The 21085-nt window shown below is 34.9% G+C and overlaps 2 protein-coding genes across 2 annotated transcripts in view; one reads left to right on the top strand and one right to left on the bottom strand.

Annotated features, from left to right (window-relative positions):
- Window positions 1-7746: 7746 nt before the first annotated feature.
- On the bottom strand, window positions 7747-10664 carry LOC110377024 (mitochondrial fission process protein 1). The gene is made up of 5 exons (XM_049843133.2): window positions 10193-10664; window positions 9282-9409; window positions 8833-8930; window positions 8307-8475; window positions 7747-7780 (listed from the first exon to the last, which is right to left on the bottom strand). The coding sequence occupies exons 1-5, from the start codon at window positions 10245-10247 to the stop codon at window positions 7769-7771; spliced, it is 462 nt and encodes a 153-aa protein (XP_049699090.1). The 5' UTR covers window positions 10248-10664; the 3' UTR covers window positions 7747-7768.
- Window positions 9317-21085, top strand: part of LOC110377022 (prestin) — a 42484-nt gene continuing 30715 nt past the window's right edge. Inside the window, exon 1 of the mRNA XM_064040273.1 lies at window positions 9317-9457. Within this exon, the coding sequence (XP_063896343.1) occupies window positions 9417-9457 (41 nt within the window). The 5' untranslated portion in view covers window positions 9317-9416. The remainder of the gene's footprint in view (window positions 9458-21085) is intronic.

Below are 21085 nucleotides of genomic sequence, written 5' to 3' on the forward strand. Positions count from 1 at the left end.
AATTGTATTCGAAGCAACTTATCATATTTTTAAAATGTCTTATGTACAGACAAAATAATTTCATTTTCGTACAAGCATAGTTTAACATTATCAGAAAGTACTATTTTCGATGTTTGTGGAGGTAATGGAGGTACCTGCATAAACATCGAAGCATTATCAGAAAGTACTATTTTCACTAAGAAAACTTGAAACTTATTATACATAGACCAAAAGTACCTGGTGATAAGTATAAAAAAGACAATATCCCCTTTGTGGTGGTGGGTCTTGTGTGGTGGTTTTACCGCCATCAGTTCGTCGGTGGAGCCTTTTCCTATGTTCAGCAGAGTGCACCACTGGCAGGTTATGATGACATTGGGGCAGGACGTTGTTGGTGTCCCTAAATTCCTTTTCTCCAATTCAGTTACAAAACTGTGTTCCACAGTGACAACTTATGTCAATGTATTGGTGCCAATAATTAAGTGAGTACTTAGATGATAGATAATTACACTAATCTGAATTCTATCAGTTCTTTGATCCCTGCCAAAGACAATTAGTGGTGTATCATGCAACTTCGCATGACTCTTGTCATTCTTTACACTGATTTTATCCAAATAGCTCATTCAAGACTAAATAGAGATTTTATTTAAATCTTACTAACCTATTGTTTCAAATACTTAAGTAGGTAGTTGATTTAAAAACATTGGACGATCAATATACGACAAAGCTTAAATAAATGAATAACCAAACCTATCGTGCCGATTTCAAGAATGGGACACTGGACAGATAATAGTCGCTTAGGATAGGTCACATCACAGAGCATTTATGTAAGTAACTTTTATATGAATTTCTTAGATCTTTTTTTTTAACGACGTCAAAAATCACCCACTCCCTTTGTGGGTTAGCAGCGGTGAGGGAGTGTCAGACTCTTACTGACTAAAAACGGTCGTGTTTCGTCGTAGGCCTTTTATGTACCAGGGCCGCGGTAACTCTTTCGAACAATCCCGCAGCCCCGGCAAGCCTTGGCCCTACTGGGCCCCGCTGCTCGACATCTCTTTGAGGAGCGCGTGGAACAACGAGCGCAGCCGACACGGGTCCGTTGTCTATTAACTAGACAAACTATGACTAGACATAAGAGATCCTTCCGTCTTCAGACAGCTTTAGGCACCTACCTACAGACACCTGAACCAATTAACGTTGCATAATTACTTAGGTATCCATGGAAAATTTAAAATAAGGAAAATAATAAGGTAGTTATTTGAGCAGATCATGTGATGTGTAGGTAAACTTAAGGCGGCCAACCGTCCCGCATTCTGCGGGACCGTCCCGCAATGCTTGACGAAATCCCGTTTTGAAATTATTAGTAAAATAGTCCCGCAAAACGTTGTATGCGTCCCGCGTGTCCCGCATCCCTATTTTTCTACCACGCTTCTACACAACACCCACCTGCCCGCACGCTCAACAGTGCAGGAACACAGATTACCTATAATATAATCTCGTTCTCTTTATTTATACTGAACTCGTGAGGCCTAATGATTTTGAAAATAAGACATTAGTGCACGCTGTGACACGATATTGATAGGTTAAATTATAGCTTTTTGCTTACGGTTTTTATTTTATCAGTTCCGTCCGATCATTTTTCAATCCCCCCCCCCTTTTTTTTTCACGAAAGGTTAAGTCCCGCATTCAGTTTTCGGAAAGTTGGCCGCCTTAGGTAAACTGAACTAAGTAGGTACTTTACAAGGAAGAAACTTAATAAACACAGGTGCGATTATCGATATTTATATTGGAATTTCAGTTATATTTTCACGTGATTGAAAAGCAAATAGTTTGCTATTGATAATTCATTGTTATAGAAAAATAACATGGGTATTTTGACAAATATGAACGCAAAGGTCAACGAACTTTAACTTTATTTTATAGCTATCTCATTGGGTGGTCATTGCTCTATCTATGGCCATATTCCTTCGGAAACCATAGCTCAGACGAAAAGTAGCCAAAGTAGTAGGTATAATGCACCACCATAAGTAAGTAAGTGGTTCCCTAGAGTACCTAAGGCAAACTTTCGCTGACAATATAAAAGTCAGTTTTTCAAAGACCACAGTATGTGGTCTTTGAAACACACACCTACTATAAATTACGTTATTTTACGAAAAGCGGACGTTAAAGTTATCGGTTAAAATGGGCCTTTTGCTACGAAAAAATGCTAAACGCTCTGTCTAAACGAGCCCTTATGTATGGAGCAAAACAAGTTTTGAGTTGACCAAGCCAACGTTATATTGTTTGATTTGGAGTTATACAATAAAATACGTAATCCTATAAATAAATATTATTGAATATAATTAATTACCTACCGTTTGAAAAGGTGAACGTTAGTTATAATATTTATAAATGGCATTGTTGTACGATCACTAGCAGTCTTATATATTTAACTCTAAATTCCCACTTATTTGTGCTATCCCCACAGTTACGTAAATCTATTTACCGAGTTCAAACTTGGAAGCCCCAAATCGTACAGTTCAAATTATTATTAGCGTAATAAATACTACTGATCAATCAGAACTTTTCAAACGTTAAAAATATAGACAGGCCTCAAAGGGCTCGCCGCCCACCAGCTCCTTTGTGATTGCTGGTAAGAAGTGGCGCAACAAACTCAACAACACAAGTCTCAACAAACTTAGATAGATATTCTTAGCAGCTTCCATTCCATCCATTACATTCCATCCCTCTTTAAAATGTACTTTTTTTGTCGCTGGGTAGAAAATGCTATTACCGTCGGGGGACGGGAGAGGGGTATGTGGGGCTCCCCAACAAACGTTCCCGGTATACCCACTAAAAAGGCCCAGCGGCACTCCGACCTCGCCTGAGTGGAGGGGATCTGGGAATCTATGGCGTCCAGTCCCCCACCGGCAATTGCCCACCTCATGGCAAGCCCCTCAGGCCAAACCCCCAGAGGGGATGCCTAAAATGTCTTGCCATGAAAATAACGAATAAAAAGGTCCGTTACCTATTATTGTAAAAGGTTAGTGTAAAGCAGTGGTTCTTAACCGGTGGTCCGCGGACCACTGGTGGTCCCTGGAGGCATTCCAAGTGGTCCGCGAAGCTTAGCTTTGACGACGTTGCTATACGTTATCTAACTTAATTTTTATCGACTTGTAATTGCGAGCGGGGGTTTTCGCATGGACGTACATATATCGGGTGTGTCGTACCTAGTCCCCCCATTCATGAAAATGTATGTTTGGGCTACATTTTACGTAATTTTGGTTTTGAGTCTTAAAAAATAATTAAAATTTCACGCTCGCTTCGCTCGCGTATTCAGAAACCGTATGCCCTTACCTTTGCATTTGTCAACAAACAAAAAGTTAAGTACGTTTGGGCTAAATTTTACGTAATATTTGGTTGAAGGCCGATAAAAACTTCGCGCTCGCTTCGCTCGCGTATTCAGAAACTATATACATATTTTGGCATTTGTCAACAAACAAAAAGTTAAGTACGTTTGGGCTAAATTTTACGTAATATTTGGTTTAAGTCCGATAAATTTTCGCGCTCGCTTCGCTCGCGTATTCAGAAACTATAGGTATGCCCTTATTTTTGCATTTGTCAACAAACAAAAAGTTAAGTACGTTTGGGCTACATTTTACGTAATATTTGGTTTAAGTCCGATAAATTTTCGCGCTCGCTTCGCTCGCGTATTCAGAAACTATATGCCCTTATTTTTGCATTTGTCAACAAATAAAAAGTTAAGTACGTTTGGGCTACATTTTACGTAATATTTGGTTTAAGTCCAATAAAAATTTCGCGCTCGCTTCGCTCGCGCATTGGAAACTACATAGGCAAGTTTTTCTTTAATTGCATTTGCACACAACTGCCGACATGCGTTTAGCTTTGAGTAGAACTGACCCAAAAATTCAGATATTTTTTTTGATACATAATAAAGAAATGAGTGCTAATTTAGGTAAACCGATGAGGTGGTCCCCGGCAAGACAAACTTTAGTAAAGTGGTCCCTCATGTCAAAAAGGTTAAGAACCACTGGTGTAAAGGGAAGAGTTGGGGCTTAAATTGTGTATTTTTAGACCACCTTCAGCCATTAAACTCTTGTCCTCAACCTCGCGTGCTCACTTTTTAAAGTAGATATAAAAATAAAAATATATCATTGACCGAACCGCTAGCTAGGTGATATATTCTCTTTTAAGAAATAGCAATAATAATTCTAATGGCATTCATTAATATACAAATTGCTCAAAATAACAGAAGAAGCCTGTTTTACGACAGATTCTTGAATATCCTTTACTTAGACTAGTTTTATAATTAGCTACGATTTAAATATTTTATTGAAAATGGCGATTGGCGCCAAAATCACATGACTTAGCAAGATGGCGCAGAATAACTGGTCACTCAAGCATCACATGACGATTGTTGAAAGTCTTCGGTCTTCTTCGTAATTTATATCTTAAACTTTAAAATCAGGAACTTCTAGGAGCCAAGTTAACCCAAATTATTGCAATATCTTATATTCCACTAACTCGTAATTCCAGCCAAAAATACCTTTGTCCTACTGTCGTCTCAATGATCGATGGGCACTTGCAATGCATTATTTGAAAGTATCAAATTGTGGCTAATAAAATTGATAGTTTCATCAAATATTATGAGTTGGCCGCGCGGTCGAAATGGACACTCTCCACATGCAATTTTTATCGGTGTAAGGGAATCAGTTTTCACGGGCGAAACCACGGGAAAAGGCTGGTTAGTATTATGTATAGAGGACCTATAGACCTATGATGATGAGATGTGAAGATTATCTTGTCAGCTTCCGTTTTACATGCTCTCATTAGCAATCTTGAGATCACTCCTCCATCCATGATGCCCGGATATCCGTATTTAATCGCTCTACCTCTTTTAGATATACCTACCTACCTATCTACATATATCTACGATGGTAAACATATGCATAAGCCTATTTCTTTGATCTGAGTGCATAAGCATATTGTGCCTCTTATTCTCTTAATCCGCCTGCTTTCTACGCAGCTCCACTCCACTCCACGCAATATTCCAAGACGTCATAAAGTTTGACGAAACCTATATCTAAAGACATCCATTAAAGAGTCGATAACATACCTTCACCTTGGATAGTAACGAACTACAGGTGTTTACGAACACGACGTGAGAACAACTCAATTCAATACATGTTTTGCTTTTCCTAAAAAACAATGCGACTAATGAATAGGTTACTACATAATACTAGTGTATGCGAACGTATTATTTCCACTTCCTTACATTTTGTAAATGTTACTGTCATCACTGTAATAGCTACTTTGACATTGTGTTTATTAATTAATTTCCAAAAAAAATGACTGAAAATTAATGAATGAGATTTAGGAAAAACTTTTTAACGTGACTACTGGAATTGAACATTGAAGAGTCATGATATGATACAGAAAACCATAGATTTTTTTACTGTGTCATGTAAAATCTGATCACAGTAGAGTTAAATATTTTTAAATAAATTATTTGACAAATGAGTAAATGAGACAAAGATTGAAGCACCTAACATGATTTTCATAGCTATCAATTGCTAGAAAATTATTTCTGTGTAGTCGACAACAGGTAACCATAAAGTTAAGGCACTATGTTACGTACTTAACTTCAACCCTTCAACGAGATCCTACTATTGGATTACTAGGTTCTAGATATTACAAAAAACAACAGCATTAGGCATAAAATAAATTTTATTTAACAGTTAACAAGGCTATAAATAAATAATAATAACAAAACTAACGAACTATATCTAACAAAAAAATAATTATAATAAAACAAACAAAAATATATTACAAAATATTTTTGACTGTGTCAAAATAAATCACTAGGTAGGCAGATTCGATTTTTTGGAATTGTGTATCACAGACTATAAAAATTGTTTCTACTTAAACATTCAAGACGTAAAATTAGATTTAGTCAGCAGTTTTCAATGGACATGAACTGAAATATGCTAGAATAAAATTTTCTTAAATAAATCAGATACCCTTGAGTTTGTTTTGGTGTTTCTTCTCAAGATAGTCAGATAGGAAATACCGATTTCATCTTGCTTTCAATAAAAATTCGACATGTAAAAGTGTTGTTTTCAACCTATTTGCAAAAGAAATATCTTTTATCATTTCCAAGTACACGATTCACAGCAATATCTATTTGAAGATATTTAACAAAATAAAAAAATACCGACTAAACCTAACTGCACCAAGAAATATTTTCCACATAACGTTAAATCTACAGTAATATTCGTAAATATCAATGGCAAGTTTACAATTCATAAAATTTCCAAATGCTCTCCAAACATACTTATTGTAATATATTTCACTTATTTTAAGGACACTTTACAGATCCTTCTGCCCTTTAATCGAACATTTTTGCGAAGCTTTTTAACTAGTAGCTATATTCATTCCAATATAATATTCACAGTCCGAAACAACTCGTAATATGTCTAACAAGAATCAAACAAAAAAAATGAATCCGACGAATTGAAAACCTTTCTTGTTGGGAAATCGGTAAAAAAGCAAAGGTCTAACAGCCAGTTTCTTCATCAAAAGTTAAAGCCAAAGTAAAAGTCAAAGTAATGTAATGTCTAAAGTAAAAGTAACGGTTAAATTCAATTTTTCTATGAATTTTGCTGTCACTTTAGCCTTGAAAAAACGAATTTGACCGTTACTTTTACTTTAGACATTACTTTAACTTTACCTTTTGATGAAGAAACTGGCCGTAAGTCAATTAAATACACAGATATTTTTAGAATATAAGGTAAACTAGTGTTTGTGTTGACAAGCTATTTACGGACGCTACATTGAAGTTTTGAAAATTATGTGTCCATCGACTTTTTGACTGTACTATTCAAAATTGTTGTACTATTAGACTTATATTACTTGCCATTTCGGACTGATTGTCTAACTCTAATAATACTGTCAAATAACTAAAGTCTTAGAAATATGTAGCACTAAAAATATAGAGGCATAATATGATCCACAAAATTTGACCGCGTGTCAATGTATTCCTAGTTCTTGAGATTGAATACATTTCTGAAAACCAAAATCCACCATCACATTTCATTTCACAGATTCTCAAACCACATAGAATATTAATCACAAATACATCAATTAATTTTACTTCTAAACATCTAATCTAATTTGGTGTAATTTTTGGTGCTTCGAACAGTTATAAGTCTCACTTGCTAATCTAATATTTTTATCTACAGTAAAGTCAAATAATTGATACGTACACTTTTCTAATTGAAACCTTCTACAAATATTAAGCTTTCTTTGTAGTCCCAAACATTTGCAGTTACCTCGATTTTTTTTTCACAAAAGTCTGCGATCGCTATGTGTATGCGGTACGGAATATGTAGCGCATAGAAGAAGCAAGCGTCAAAAAATTACTACCAACTCTAATTTTAAGCTGTTGGACATACACTTTACTATTTCTTTTTGAAACCCAAACAGCATATGTTTGGAACCACTCTAAGAAGCTCAAATCTTTTCCATCAATCAAGCAATCATTTAAATACCTACTAAAATACATTTTGTGTACACAAACCTTTTCGCTGTATCCCAGATCTTGGCATAAGATACACATATACGAGTAGGTACATAATTATATTATCTCATTTATATTCTAGGAACACGAAATTGCAGTAGCATTATATCATATCGAGGTATAAGTAAAGTTTTCTTACCAAGCATTGCACTTGAATCGTTAGAAAAATAAAACGTCTATGAAATCACATAATGTCTATGTGTTTTTTCGCTCTTAGAGCTCATTCTGTGAAACAGAAGTAATATTTAAGGCATGAATATTCTTAGTTTTGCTTTATTATATGGTAATGGAAGCTTAACTAAGGAAGAGTAGATTATATCTGAAAAATTTTGGAAGAGGGGAGTATCTTAAAGAGTATCACCCATTTACTTTCTTTTATGTACAGATCAAGTGCTATCGAGATTGAATCCTTAACGTTAAAGGCATTCAAAGTTTTTAAGGATAGTCATGCTATCCAAAACATACACAGCCCATTCCTAACTCAAATAATACTTTGGATTCAATAATATTCAACCTGCAATGTTTAAACTATAAACGATTAGAATGCTTGCCCAATGCTTCCATGGACGATAAAAAGCCTAATAATGATTAATAGTTCCGGTCATATTCTGTATATCTGAGTAATTAATGCTCAAATACTGACTTTAACATGAAACTTAAACTTATCAAAATGTATGGCACTATTCAAGGTATGGCATTATAGTAACTAAAACTGTACCCTTAAAATAATAGGACTCAACTGTTAATGTACCTTGACCCATCTTCGGTAGGTGCTATCCATAAGCCATGTAGTGCTGGAGTCTATAGGTTTCACTATGAACGGGATAGAGGATAGACCAACCCCCACGGCTATCCAACTCCTAGCGGTGCGAGGGATAGTGGGATACCTCTTTAGATACACTATGGAGTATGTGCATAGCCTGAAATAGATAGAAGCAAGCTTAAATTATTTTTAGTGAAGATTTATTTAAATATGTACTGACTCACTTTTGAAATGCAATCACAATCTTAACTGTTCTTAATTGGTGCGAACTGCAAATCACTATTTTTCCGCAACTGGTGTTGTAATAGTGAAAGAGCGGATCGGATATTTTGTTTGGGAACTGATATTGATAATTTGGATTTCCAAATGGGCTGATTTTGAGTATTTTTAATATAGTAAAAATCGCTAAGAAAATATTTCAGATCCCATAATACATGAAATAGTCATTGTCATCAACTGCACATAAATTCAATCTCAAATTATGAGGCGTAAATCGTAATTGTAGTATAGTTACCTGTTAATAACGAATCCGGGTATAACGACAGACGCCAGTGTCTGCCACAGGAGCGCGTCTCCCGCCTCCACCAACACACGTTTTGGTCGCCCGTCTTTCTGTAATCAAATATAGTTTCATGTGTAGATATATTCGAAATACATTTAAGATATTTTTAAAATTTAATCTATTACTACAGACCTGATCCAACTTTGCACTATCTTTCTCATGATTCACTTACTGGTGAAATGAGCATGAAAATCCATTCAGCAGTTTTAATCAAGTTAAGTTAATACAAACAGGTAGTCCGATAGAGGGTATCGTAAGGAGAGTAGTATAGTCTTTGCTTAAAAATAAAAACGGCCTTAGTGCAAAATATGATCTCTTATTTAAGTACCTCAATAATTGTACTGTATTTACCAAGAGAGAGAAAATCAGGTTTATAATAATCATAAATATTGTTAACATACTTGTAACATCTGGTAACTCTTGTCCGCAGTATCTCCGAACGTGTATGCAAAAGCAATTGCATAGCTTGACCGGACCACCTTGGTGGAGACGAGCTGTCGGAAGGACTCCCCCACCTCGTTGGCGTACCCTGCAACATGAACCTGTTTAGTGACCGGTACATCACAAGAGATGAAGGGTAAGTGCACATTATGAAATTTTAATTAAAGGCCCAAGTAGACTGGAAAGACTTTTAATAATGGGTGCAGTTGAGGGGAAAAGGAGCAGAGGATGCTCGTCTACTAGATGGACAGATACACCTCAAGAAGCTTTCAGGACAACTGTACAGCTGGCATAGAATTGGGTGGCCAGGGGAACGATGGTGGCTAGTACTTGATAAGTAGACAACTATTGGCTTGAAAACAATATAATTTAGTTTTTCTCTTTGTGTCTATGTGCTATTTCACAGTACTAGAAATTCAAAGTCTGAATGACTTTTAGTGTTCGTTAGTGAAGAAGAAAAACTTGATATATAACTATAATAAGGTGTTATTTTAATGCCTGGTATGAACACAATAAAACATTTAAATTAAGAGATTATTTTGCTAATATGATTTTGTCTTTGATGTTTAACATGACAATGTCAATAGGTAGTATATGTAAGATAATACTCATATGAGTAGAACAAACATACTTTGTATCAATTTATTTGCCCTTGAATAAAGTTCCCTGCATACGCTTTGATTAGGAGTCTGCTTGTATGCTGTAACTGGTTTCAACCAGACTTATGTAACGTTACAGTGTTATGTATAACTTACCATTTAAAAAACTTGTCAGGAAAATGGGTTATTATATCGATACACATAGGTTAATGATTAGGGCAACGTTTTTTGTATTTTTTTTAATGTATATGAATGAATTTCAGTATAATTACCAAGGTATCGTATCCATGTGTCCCTCCAGATGTCCGTTTCGACAGGCTCCGTCATAGTTAACTCAATATCCCGACTTTTAAGACCAAAACAAACGAGTTTGGTTAAAGTTATTTATTTCATAATATAGAACTAAGGGACTCAGACCGGTAGATAAATTACGTATCTAGTAAGAAATAATGTAGAACTACGCTAGTTTAATACTAAATCCACTTTCCGCTAATACGAAACACGGAAGTAATATAAATAAAACTATTAGGTAACAATGTGAGGTTATGCCAGATCTTTCCAACGCATTCGAGAACCATTAATGGAATGTTTTATAATGTTCAACTAAGACGAGTATGTGGTCAATACTTTCAACAGTTTATATTAAATATTCCACGTCTTCTTTCCATGTTATTATTGAATTTCATAGCTGCGCTTCGAGACTTCGATCGATCGCCCTACTGATTTTTTTGATACTAGCTGTCACTGTCAGTAGTGTCAGTTGTCAGGCAGTTGACGTTTAGCTGTTAGTGTTGCAAGAAATGTTGCATTGGATTCCCAGTTTTGTAGAAAATGTCACCATCTGCAAAATTTTTTTTTTTTTTTTTTAACTTGAAAATACTTTTATTTGCTAAAATAGTTTTGTGGACAGAGATGTAAGTCATCTAGAATTCTATATAAGTACATATGTTCTCAAGTTTTACAAGGTTAATTTAAACGACTTGGAAACTGTATGTAAAAATATTAGATTATGCAATTTATTATGTTCTCAGAATCTATTTATTACTACAACATTATTTTATTTTATGTTGCGGATACGATCATAGTAAACCGTTTTTTACAAAGTTGCAAATACCCCATAATCTGGTAAAAAACATAACGTAGTAACACTGAAAAATGTAGATTTGCCAACCAAAAAAAGAAAAAATCCACAGATTAAACAAGTTATTTTTCATAATCAGCTGTTGCGATAAAAGAGTTTAATTCTAAATACAAGCAACATACGATATCTGATAGTGTTAGCCTCAAACAGATACAGAACCATTTTATTTAATATTATCAATTTATAGCCATCAACTTTTCTGAGTTTAGTTATCTCTTCACCGATAACTTAATGGTATGCTGAATATTAGGTACCTACTTAACTACTTACATACCGAATTATTTACATTCGTCACGCCAATATTTTACTTTCAACCTTCAATCAATGTCAAGATCGCTTTGGCGAAGTACAGTGTCGTGCAGAAATGGCACCGCGAACTGACTCGCGCTGTTATTGCTAACTTCACAATCAGCTGTTCACTCACGGTTGTTGGAGCAGCACGTACTACGCGTAATAAGGTTATATTTAGCCAAGTCAATAGCAACAAACAAAACAGATCCCGACTCATTATTTTGTGGTGAAGTGTACTAAAATTAAAGAAAGTTAAAAGTGGACAAGGACATTATTATCTTGTGCCTATTCGTGCGTATTCACGTATCTAATTGACTTTTATTTAACGTATACTATATTCTCTGTTTTTGACTGCTAAAGGTAGGAAACATAACTCTGTTGTTTTCTTCTGGTAATTCTATTAATAACATTATAATAATAAATTGCCATAATCGACCTCCTTTTAATGATTAGTGATGTGACATTGACGACTAGTTATGTCGATATTTGAATGAGGATTTCAATCTATAAGACGTTGTTTTAATTAGGTACTTAACTTATTTAAATTGATTTAAATAACAAACACATTTTTAAAGATGAAGTAAGTAACTCGTTATCTAAATTCGTAAGGTAACTCTTTATTAAACACTTATTTAACACTCTTTATTTAACACTTCAAAAATATTGTGCAGAATGATGATAATTGAGCGAATAAAGATTTTTCAGGTAGCCTTGAATACCATGTCGTAAAAAATAGTATTTATAGAGCTTCAGATATTCTGGCCGAAATTAAAATCCGCGCTCTCGAACTGCGTGATCATCAGAGACATATAACTAACATTTATTTACAAATGCACTGTAAAGTCATGTACAAAGACATAAGCACATAAGTACCTAAATAAATGTTAATTTGGACCGAAACTAAATGCCTATATACCTACTTGTAAATATGCAGCACGTGCCTGCGTTAAGGTTTCGCACAAGCGAGCTATCAGCGAGGTGGTTTTCGCGCTTCCCCTAACTTAAAAATTTCGTAGATACAAAAAGTAAAAAGGCGAGTTTAAAAAGCCTTTGTGATTGCCAGTTACTGTAGGTACTACTGGCTTACACCGAGCCTCAGAGAAGGTTGAGATATGATGAATGCTTGACACTCGTTATGAGTTATTTAAACGAGCATACGTGCCGTTTCTTGAGTGGATAGCATACCTTGCAAATGCAATGTGTACAGCAATGTGTACTATACCTACTGTATCCTCAATCATCTAAGCTAGGCACGTCAAGGAACTTACGGGACGTAGGTACCCTCTTCAAGTTCCTCTATAAGAATTACCCGGTATCCTATGTCTTATCCCCAGGCTCTACAATTATTTTACCGTGAAAGCGTGAGAAAGTAAATCAGGCAGATTAATGTAAAAAAAACGGAATCAAAAGATATAAATAATGATGGTCCCTTTTTATCAATATTGCATGCAGTCTTTAAGCACCTATTAATACATTTGTTAAGTAAATTAAATCGCTTCTGCATAACAAAACATGTAATTTTCTGGGATCTGTTCGTCCAGCCGTATGTCCGTTTGTTGTTTTGTCTCATAAGGACAGACAATAGACAATGTATACATATTCTGAGAAAGGAAAGTACAATGCACGTTTGCAGAGCTTGTATTATTTGCGCATAAGAAACATTGGTTTATAATGTAAGATTGTTTATACAAAGATTGGATGGACTGACGGATAAAGGTATAAAAAAAGAACAGTACGTTACAAGGAAGACCTATCCCTTAGGTATATCGATATAAAAATATCAACGTGTGAACGTACCTACCCACTATTAGATACTGAGCAGTTTAATCCCTCATAGGTATTTCACACAGAAAGCTATGATTGTGAAAATAATATAAAGTTCCTAGAAACTTCAGTACCTGACGATTAATTAGGTAGAGGTAGGTCTATCACCTAATAGGTACCTAGCTTAGTTGTAGGTATATAGCACATAATATTTGTGTAATATTGTGCTACTGCCGTGATCAGCTTCGTTGACTCATCAACTCAACGCGACCATTCGCAATTAGTTGCAACTAGGTTAAAATAATGCACACAAGCGTTAAACATTATATTCCTAATAACCTAGTGCCTCTGCCTCTACCTAACTAATTTATTATTTTCCTTATGTAGGTATTTATTAAGATTATAAAATCGTTCTCATATTTCCGCGTTGCATAGTGACAAGCCAAAAGGAAATTATTTTAAGTTAGTTCCTTCTTGTAATGACTACTAGGCATCACGGGACTTTCCTAATACCATATACGTATGGAATTGCTTTATGTAGACAACCACAAGATTTCCCAAGAATTCGCAAGTTGTCGCTGTGTAACCAGTGAATTTGAAAGAATCTTATTCATTAACCAAATAAAACACAAACAAAAGAGATTCACACATATTGTTTAATTAGCACATAATTTACAAATGACTGTTTCAATGTGGTCTCAATAAATGATTCATTAGCAGTTCACAGTTCGCTAAATAACTCGTTATTTTTTAATAAAACCAAACTTACCAGAGCATTCAAGCAATGTAAATAGACTCATGAGAAAAAATAAAATTATGCCGCGTACCAGTAGAAAATATTATTATCTTTATAAAACATCAGGCTAAACTTGCATTTACTTATTTCTTGTCGTAAATGTAACACGAATCCCACCGCTAAATCGCTGAAAACAATTTAGCACATTTCACATAACTGCAGATTCACGGTTATAACACAGTATGCAAACATTTACTTACCTATTTAGGTATCTATTCTAGTAATAAAAGACGGTCGGGTTTTTTGTACTTGCAAGAAATCATTGACGTAATAATTACAGATTAAACATTGCACCATAGGTTTTGAACTGGTAAATAAAATGATTAATGGTTTGAAATTGGAAAAAAAATTACTAACAACCAATCAACCATAGATAACTTTGCCTAGTGACAAAATGTTTGAACAAAATACTATGGTGCATCATATGGCTGATTGCAAATTGAAGTTATTTGTCGATATTTTTTGTACATTTCTCCACTGGTTATGGTATATCGATATCGACATAACTAACCGGTTAAACTCGGCCACATCACTATAATGGTGCCAAAATTGTATGTAGTATTAACTATCGTAACACCATCCATTCTGCAATGGGCAGAGGCTAATGACCAGTATAATAGGTACAAATGTACTCTGTGCTAATGACCTCTTGACCTCTGACCTACTAGCCTGCAACTCACGGTTTGGCATAAAAAAACTGTAATGTAAGAAGTAGATTATTCTAATTTATAATTTGGATATTATCTAATAAATTACCTACTATGCTACACCAACTGAGAGCATTTCGATAAAATCACAGATTTTTTTTATACAATTCCTGAGATCGCTTACACCATAATTTACCATACCTATTTACTTTTTTACATATACGAAAACATTGACCCTGTTACCGATGAGGCGTAATCTCAAATACGAGGAAAATATCAAAAAACCTTCAAAATTTTACCGGTTTCTCACGTGCAGTTTTGAATACTTACTGCAACGAGGTTCCTTTAATATTATCATCAAAGGAATGGTTAATTATGATATTGATCACAAATCCATTCAAATCAACTTTCCTTGAAAATGCAGGAAGAATGGCCATTTAACACGCAATGATCGGCCATGAAAGCTTTTCCTTAAATAGTCGCCTTTCTAGGTCTTTAAAAGTAAAGACTGTAATAAAACCTTGGTAGGAGCCTCTATCTACCTAGACTCTATCTATCTATATTCTATCTAGTCGAAAGGTTTTGGTGAGGTTATATTTAACGTGTAGCTAAAACCTTTTGATGAGTTAACCAACAAGATAGGCTTGATTAAAAGTAAGTGTCAGCCCCATCCTCAAATTGATTTCTTGCATGCATGTTAACGATATAGAAGCAATCATAATAATGCATAACGTCTGCCATTCACATTACAACCTCCTCCTCCATTTTACAAATAATACTTATATGGTAACTAAGTGTGTAAAGACTTCATTTTAACCAACTAAACAAATACATAATATACCTATATACTTGGTCAGTTCAACGTATTTCCCCAAGCAAAGATGTTTCTCGTATGAACAAGGAAAAACTTCTTTTTAACTTAGCAATTATTAGGAACTCTGAAGAAGCCAAAACCGGCCATTGAACTGTAAAATATATAGGTACCAAAGGGAATTTGCTTTTTTACCGACTTCCCAAAAGGGAGGAGATTAGGTTTATATAGGATTATGGTCTAAAAACTAACTCCAACTCGTATTGCTTTATAGGATTTTAACTGTTTTGCTTATCAACAATGCAATCATATAGTCTTGCAATTAATTTTAATGGTTCCTTCAAGTAATTGTTGTAGTTAACTTCTGTAGTATACGAACGAACGAACAACGTCCAGCTACTTATAGTATGTATGTAGGTATCTGCATGTAGGCAAAATATTGAGCGGTTTGATTTTAGATATTCGATAATCAAAGTTTTTCACTCCTAATTCATAATTTAAATATTTCAATCCAAATACAAAAAAGACGCTAAAAGATCATTGCATTTTTTTTTAACGACGTAAAAATCATCAAATGACCCCTCCCGCTGTGGGTTAGCAGCGGTGAGGGAGTGTCAGACTCTTACTGACTAAAAGCCGTCGTGTTCCACCGTAGGCCTTCTTATGTGCTAGGGCCGCGGTACCTCTTTCGAACAACCCGCAGTCCCGGCAGGCAAAAGAAAAGATCATTGCCTGGAGGTCCATTTCTCCCCCAAAGATCCCAATTTTGAGAAGCCAAATACAAATTTCCTACAGCATAGCAACAAAATCATCATAGATCTTCATCACTAAATTAGAATGACAAACGATCCACGCTACTATTAAAAGAAAACCGTCACTAGAATAGTATCGTATCTTTCCACTAAGGTCAAGATCAGAGCTAAACGTAGCCACTAGCGTGTTGGGATAGTTGCGTGCGCGCCTCCCGGCTGACGCAACGTGCGCGAGGAACCACGTGTTCGTCACGACTTTGTACGATATTATCGTATTATAGACGTCAAATTGTAGACTATAGAATTTTTGTAATGGTAGTAATGTTTAATTAGTTTTAGTAAAATGGTTTAATTAGTGTTTTAGCACCCAGAAATGATCTATAAATTAAAGCGATTTACCCAGGTGTAGTTAGCGTGTTCTAAGTGCTTTTGAATATGTATTAATGTAAAAGGATATTAAAGTACTGATACACGAATAAAACAAAACATGTTGACTACGAATGAAAAACATGCCAAATTGCTCTGAAGTGGCTTAAATAATACCTATTTCTTGTAGCTACCTATGTCTTGTTGCTAGAGGTGTAATAATCATTATTGTAAGCTAGAATGAGATGCTATTCGTTTGTATTGCATACTTAACTTTAATACTACTGGATCGATTTGAGGTTTTTTCCCCGGGTTTTCCCTGTTCGAGATCCAAGATCAAACTTTTAACCTGCTATTTCTTAAATACACAAAAACTAAATAATACCTATACTACATTTTCCGATAAGCTATATGTACAGCTCTTTTTTGCACAGATAAAATCTCCAATCAAGTGATAATGATAACATGATGACATCTGTCCAAAACACGTGTCTAGAAGTTATGATCATTATTCAATACAAATGATAAGGAACTATACATAGTTCCGACCTCGTCATGTAACTGCAAACGGTTGTTACTTTTAACTACATATTGTGATTATTAATTCCTGATTGCAACTGCAGAAAATATATTACAGGCTAGATTTAGAAAGCTACTATGTTTACATGGAATAAGTAATGTTTCACACTTATGTCGAGTAGGTTTCATAAGCGCCGTATTTCTTAACATGTAGATATCTAAGTAAAGGACATAATCTGAACACATGACTTGTATACATTTAGGCGCCATTACGGAAAATTCACTTCAATTCGCAGAGTATCTGAAGTCAGCTATTTATCGCCTCGCGCATGCGCACTAGTTGTGTTTTATAGGTACTTACATTTTGACTATCTTGAAGTCACTGCAACTTCGGAGCGGCAAAGTTATCTGATTAGAACTACGTCAACTATTCTGTAGTAGTCCTCCTAGCCGATTATCGACTACGGCGGCTGTTCTCATGTAAGGAGATTAGCCAACTACGCAGGACATATTGTGCACGAGCATATGCGCAGACACAGGTGCACTCACTATTCCTTAACTCTCATAGCCCGATGGGACGGTAATCCGACACGACCGGAGAGAGATCAGGCGCAGGACCGACATTTACGTGCTCTCCGATGCACGGGTGTATCAATCACCAATCTGTAGTAGTACTATATAGTCAACTATACTCTATCCACGGAAGCAAGAGCTAAAAGGTAAACAAAGAATGACACTTTTTCAAGATGGCGGTATAACCCGACCGATGACAAAACGTCATATTTTTGTGTAAAATGTTCGCAGTATTTGTGATTTTGTCATCGGTCGGGTTATACCGCCATCTTGAAAAAGTGTCATTCTTTGTTTACCTTTTAGCTCTTGCTTCCGTGGATAGAGTATAGTTAGTAATACACTAATATGCAAATCCAGTCTTGTTATTTAAAACATTTCATCCTCCTTGAATTCTTCTCAGTCATACAGCGAGCTATCCGGTTATGAGGCAGCGCTATTGTTACAAATGTATTTTTAATAATAATTGAAAATATTGTAATAACAGTTGGCCTTCAGAAGAAATAACAAGTTTCTTGTGAGGAACTCTTAAGGAAATGTGAGTTCTTAAGGTAAGTAGTGTTAATATAACTTACCTAACTTGAATAGGTAATTCACACATAGATAAGTTCGTAAGTTAAATTCGACCTTTCAAAATAGAAAAGTAGCCAGCTACCTCCAGCTACATATTTCAGACCTTGGCAAAATATAAGATATTCAAACAAAACACAAACGAATATAGATTTTATGTACAGTGTACATACCTACGCAAGATGTACGTATTTACTGTTCACACATTCCAAAATATATACACAATATGTACCAAATGTACATATTCGCGAACATTTCGAAACCGTGTTAATTTCGAAATAAAATAAGGAAGTCTTACTTTACATTTACGTCACACTTGATATCGGTTATCGAAGATTGTCAAATTATATTATCAGAACAGTTTACCTGTTAGAATGGTTATCCACTGTTACGATCTGCCATTGATAACTTAGCAAAGTTTTCAATGCCCAGTAGCATAACAATACGGTAGTTTCCAACGAGTCAAATTCATTACTTTTATTTAACTGTCAAAAACTGTCACTTTCTTTGCAATATGTATGTAAGCGCAACATATGACGTCACAGATTTTTCACATCAAACTGGATTCTTATTTAGCTTATATTATTATCAATAAAAAAATTTAATCAATTATTCCATCAAAACGATAAATGGAAGTGACATTATTTTTAGATGCTTCACTAAATGAATATGACAACGTAATTTATTTTTGACCTAGTCATCCACCCAATTCATATAAGAAAACTGACGTTTATGTTTCCGGTGAACTTGAGCCTAAATTCTTTGCCAAAATTCTAGGTGAACTATGTAAAAATGTCGCATGCCCACTGTACCCTGAAACTTGCTCGCGGCAGGACCTCCAACGCATCCTTTCGCAGCAATTTACCATTCTTTCCCGCATAAATTAATATAAATAGAGGTAGAGCACATTATTCTCTCTAAATAAATGGATAGCTTGTGTTAAAGCACCATTCGTTCTAGAATTAAACAACAAGAGGAGTAGGCACCTACTGCCAAAGAAAACTCCAAAATTTTCATTCAGAGATGCAGCAGATGGACCAACACTCTAATAAGATGTACTTAGAATGATTATCGGATAATCTCCAGCTAACACGACAAAGTCACGTTACACGTGAATCTCATGTTATATTCTATCACATCTCATCAGCCGATGCAAAATGGCGTCATAACATAACACTTGATAATATGGAAAATATTATGAGTTAACTGGCCAGCTGCGAATAAATAGGGCTGCAGATATCTGAAATAGGAAACTGTACGTTATTGCATTTTGTATTTTATTAATAAGTAGATAACGTTATAAAATTACCAGATGTTGCCGTTTTTAATAACCGAGTGCTTGCATCTATCAGGATGGAAATACCAGGACTGCATGCACCTATATCGCATGAAATAGCTTTTCTTATGAATTATGAGTAGGTTTCCCTATATAAGTAGTATATGTATATTTTTAGCAATGCAAGAAATTATTATTTGATCTCTTTTTAGTATTAAATTACCAGAATGTAATGATTACCTACAGGCCCTACATTATTTAATCTAACTGCAAATCTACACTATTGCAAGCAATATATCTGTGCTATCTAACATTATAACACTTTATCGTCCTAAAACTCAATGAAATTAGCAATCATTGCATAACATTATTTTTTTATCGGCATCAAAAAGTTTTTATATCAACGTATTCACGACCTTCATGGTATTACAATGCCAGTAATCGCTTAACCATCGATTTACGTCGACGCGTCTCGAATCGGCTCATTTACGCGCGCATTTTTTATCGAGTCTTCATTTTTAGTCTGTGAAATTCCGGTGATTAGAAAAAGTGTTCGCTTATTTTAAATGTAATAAAATATTAAAATAATTAATTCACTTTCAACGGATTTTTGGGCAGTGAAAAGTGATTGTTTAATGAAAAGTTTTAAGGTAACTTTTACTATGGATTCGAAAAGTTTTAATTTTATTTTAGGCGAACTGGCAACGTGATTTTTGAAAACTTTTAACCACAATTCTGGACAAGAAAGAGACTTATCGGAAATACAGTCATGGACACATAATTAAAGACACTGTTGGAATCTTAAATTGCTGACGCATTTCATCTGTATTTCTTTTTTCTGATTTTTTTTCTGCTACTGGAACTTTATTTTCTATTTTAAAATATTTAAGAGGGCATTGTGAAATATTAAAACTAAAGACTATCTTCAGTGATCCTTCGCGACAAGTTTTTTTTCGCTTTATCCGAATCTCGAGCGGTATGAACCATAACGTGGCCTGGCCATATAATTAAAGACACTCCATTTGCTCAGAGGAAGAAATGCAAATTATTTATATTTTTGATGGTACTTTTCTATAACAACATTCCCTACACTGTAACTAAGCATACTAATGAGTACTAATATTTGGTTTATTTCATTTAACCTCAATGACAGCACGACATCCCTAAGCGTGCAAGCGGTCAGTTTTGTTTTAAGTCGCTACGGGAATTTTCTTCCATGCTTCATAAAAATCTGCGTAAAATTGATCAATGTTTCATGTATGACTTATCGCCATTGTGTTTTCTGGCCGATCACCAGTTTTTTTTCTATTAAATTTGCGATGGGCCAAACCAAAACCGTTATAAGTTGCTCGATCAAAGAGTCCTTTTTACTACTCTTACAGTGTTTTTCAGAACTTTTCTAATTTGGAAAGCGCTAAGGACAGGTAAATTATGCTTAGCATATAACAAAATGCTATTTCTAAAATATTATAGTACTTGAATTCACCTATTTTTAATAATATCTTTCTAAAAGATCACCACACCAAGTAGTGGAGAGAAGCCCCACACTATTACTTTTTCGCCTCCTATGTTTGAGAACTTTCTTAGTGTATTTTGGTTCCATCTCATGTTTTGGAGGCGACTAATTTCGATACATTATTTTAGAATTATTCGTATCCCTTT

The sequence above is a fragment of the Helicoverpa armigera genome, chromosome 22, assembly GCF_030705265.1.
Source record: "Helicoverpa armigera isolate CAAS_96S chromosome 22, ASM3070526v1, whole genome shotgun sequence".
In the NCBI taxonomy this organism is placed as follows: Eukaryota; Metazoa; Arthropoda; class Insecta; order Lepidoptera; family Noctuidae; genus Helicoverpa; species Helicoverpa armigera.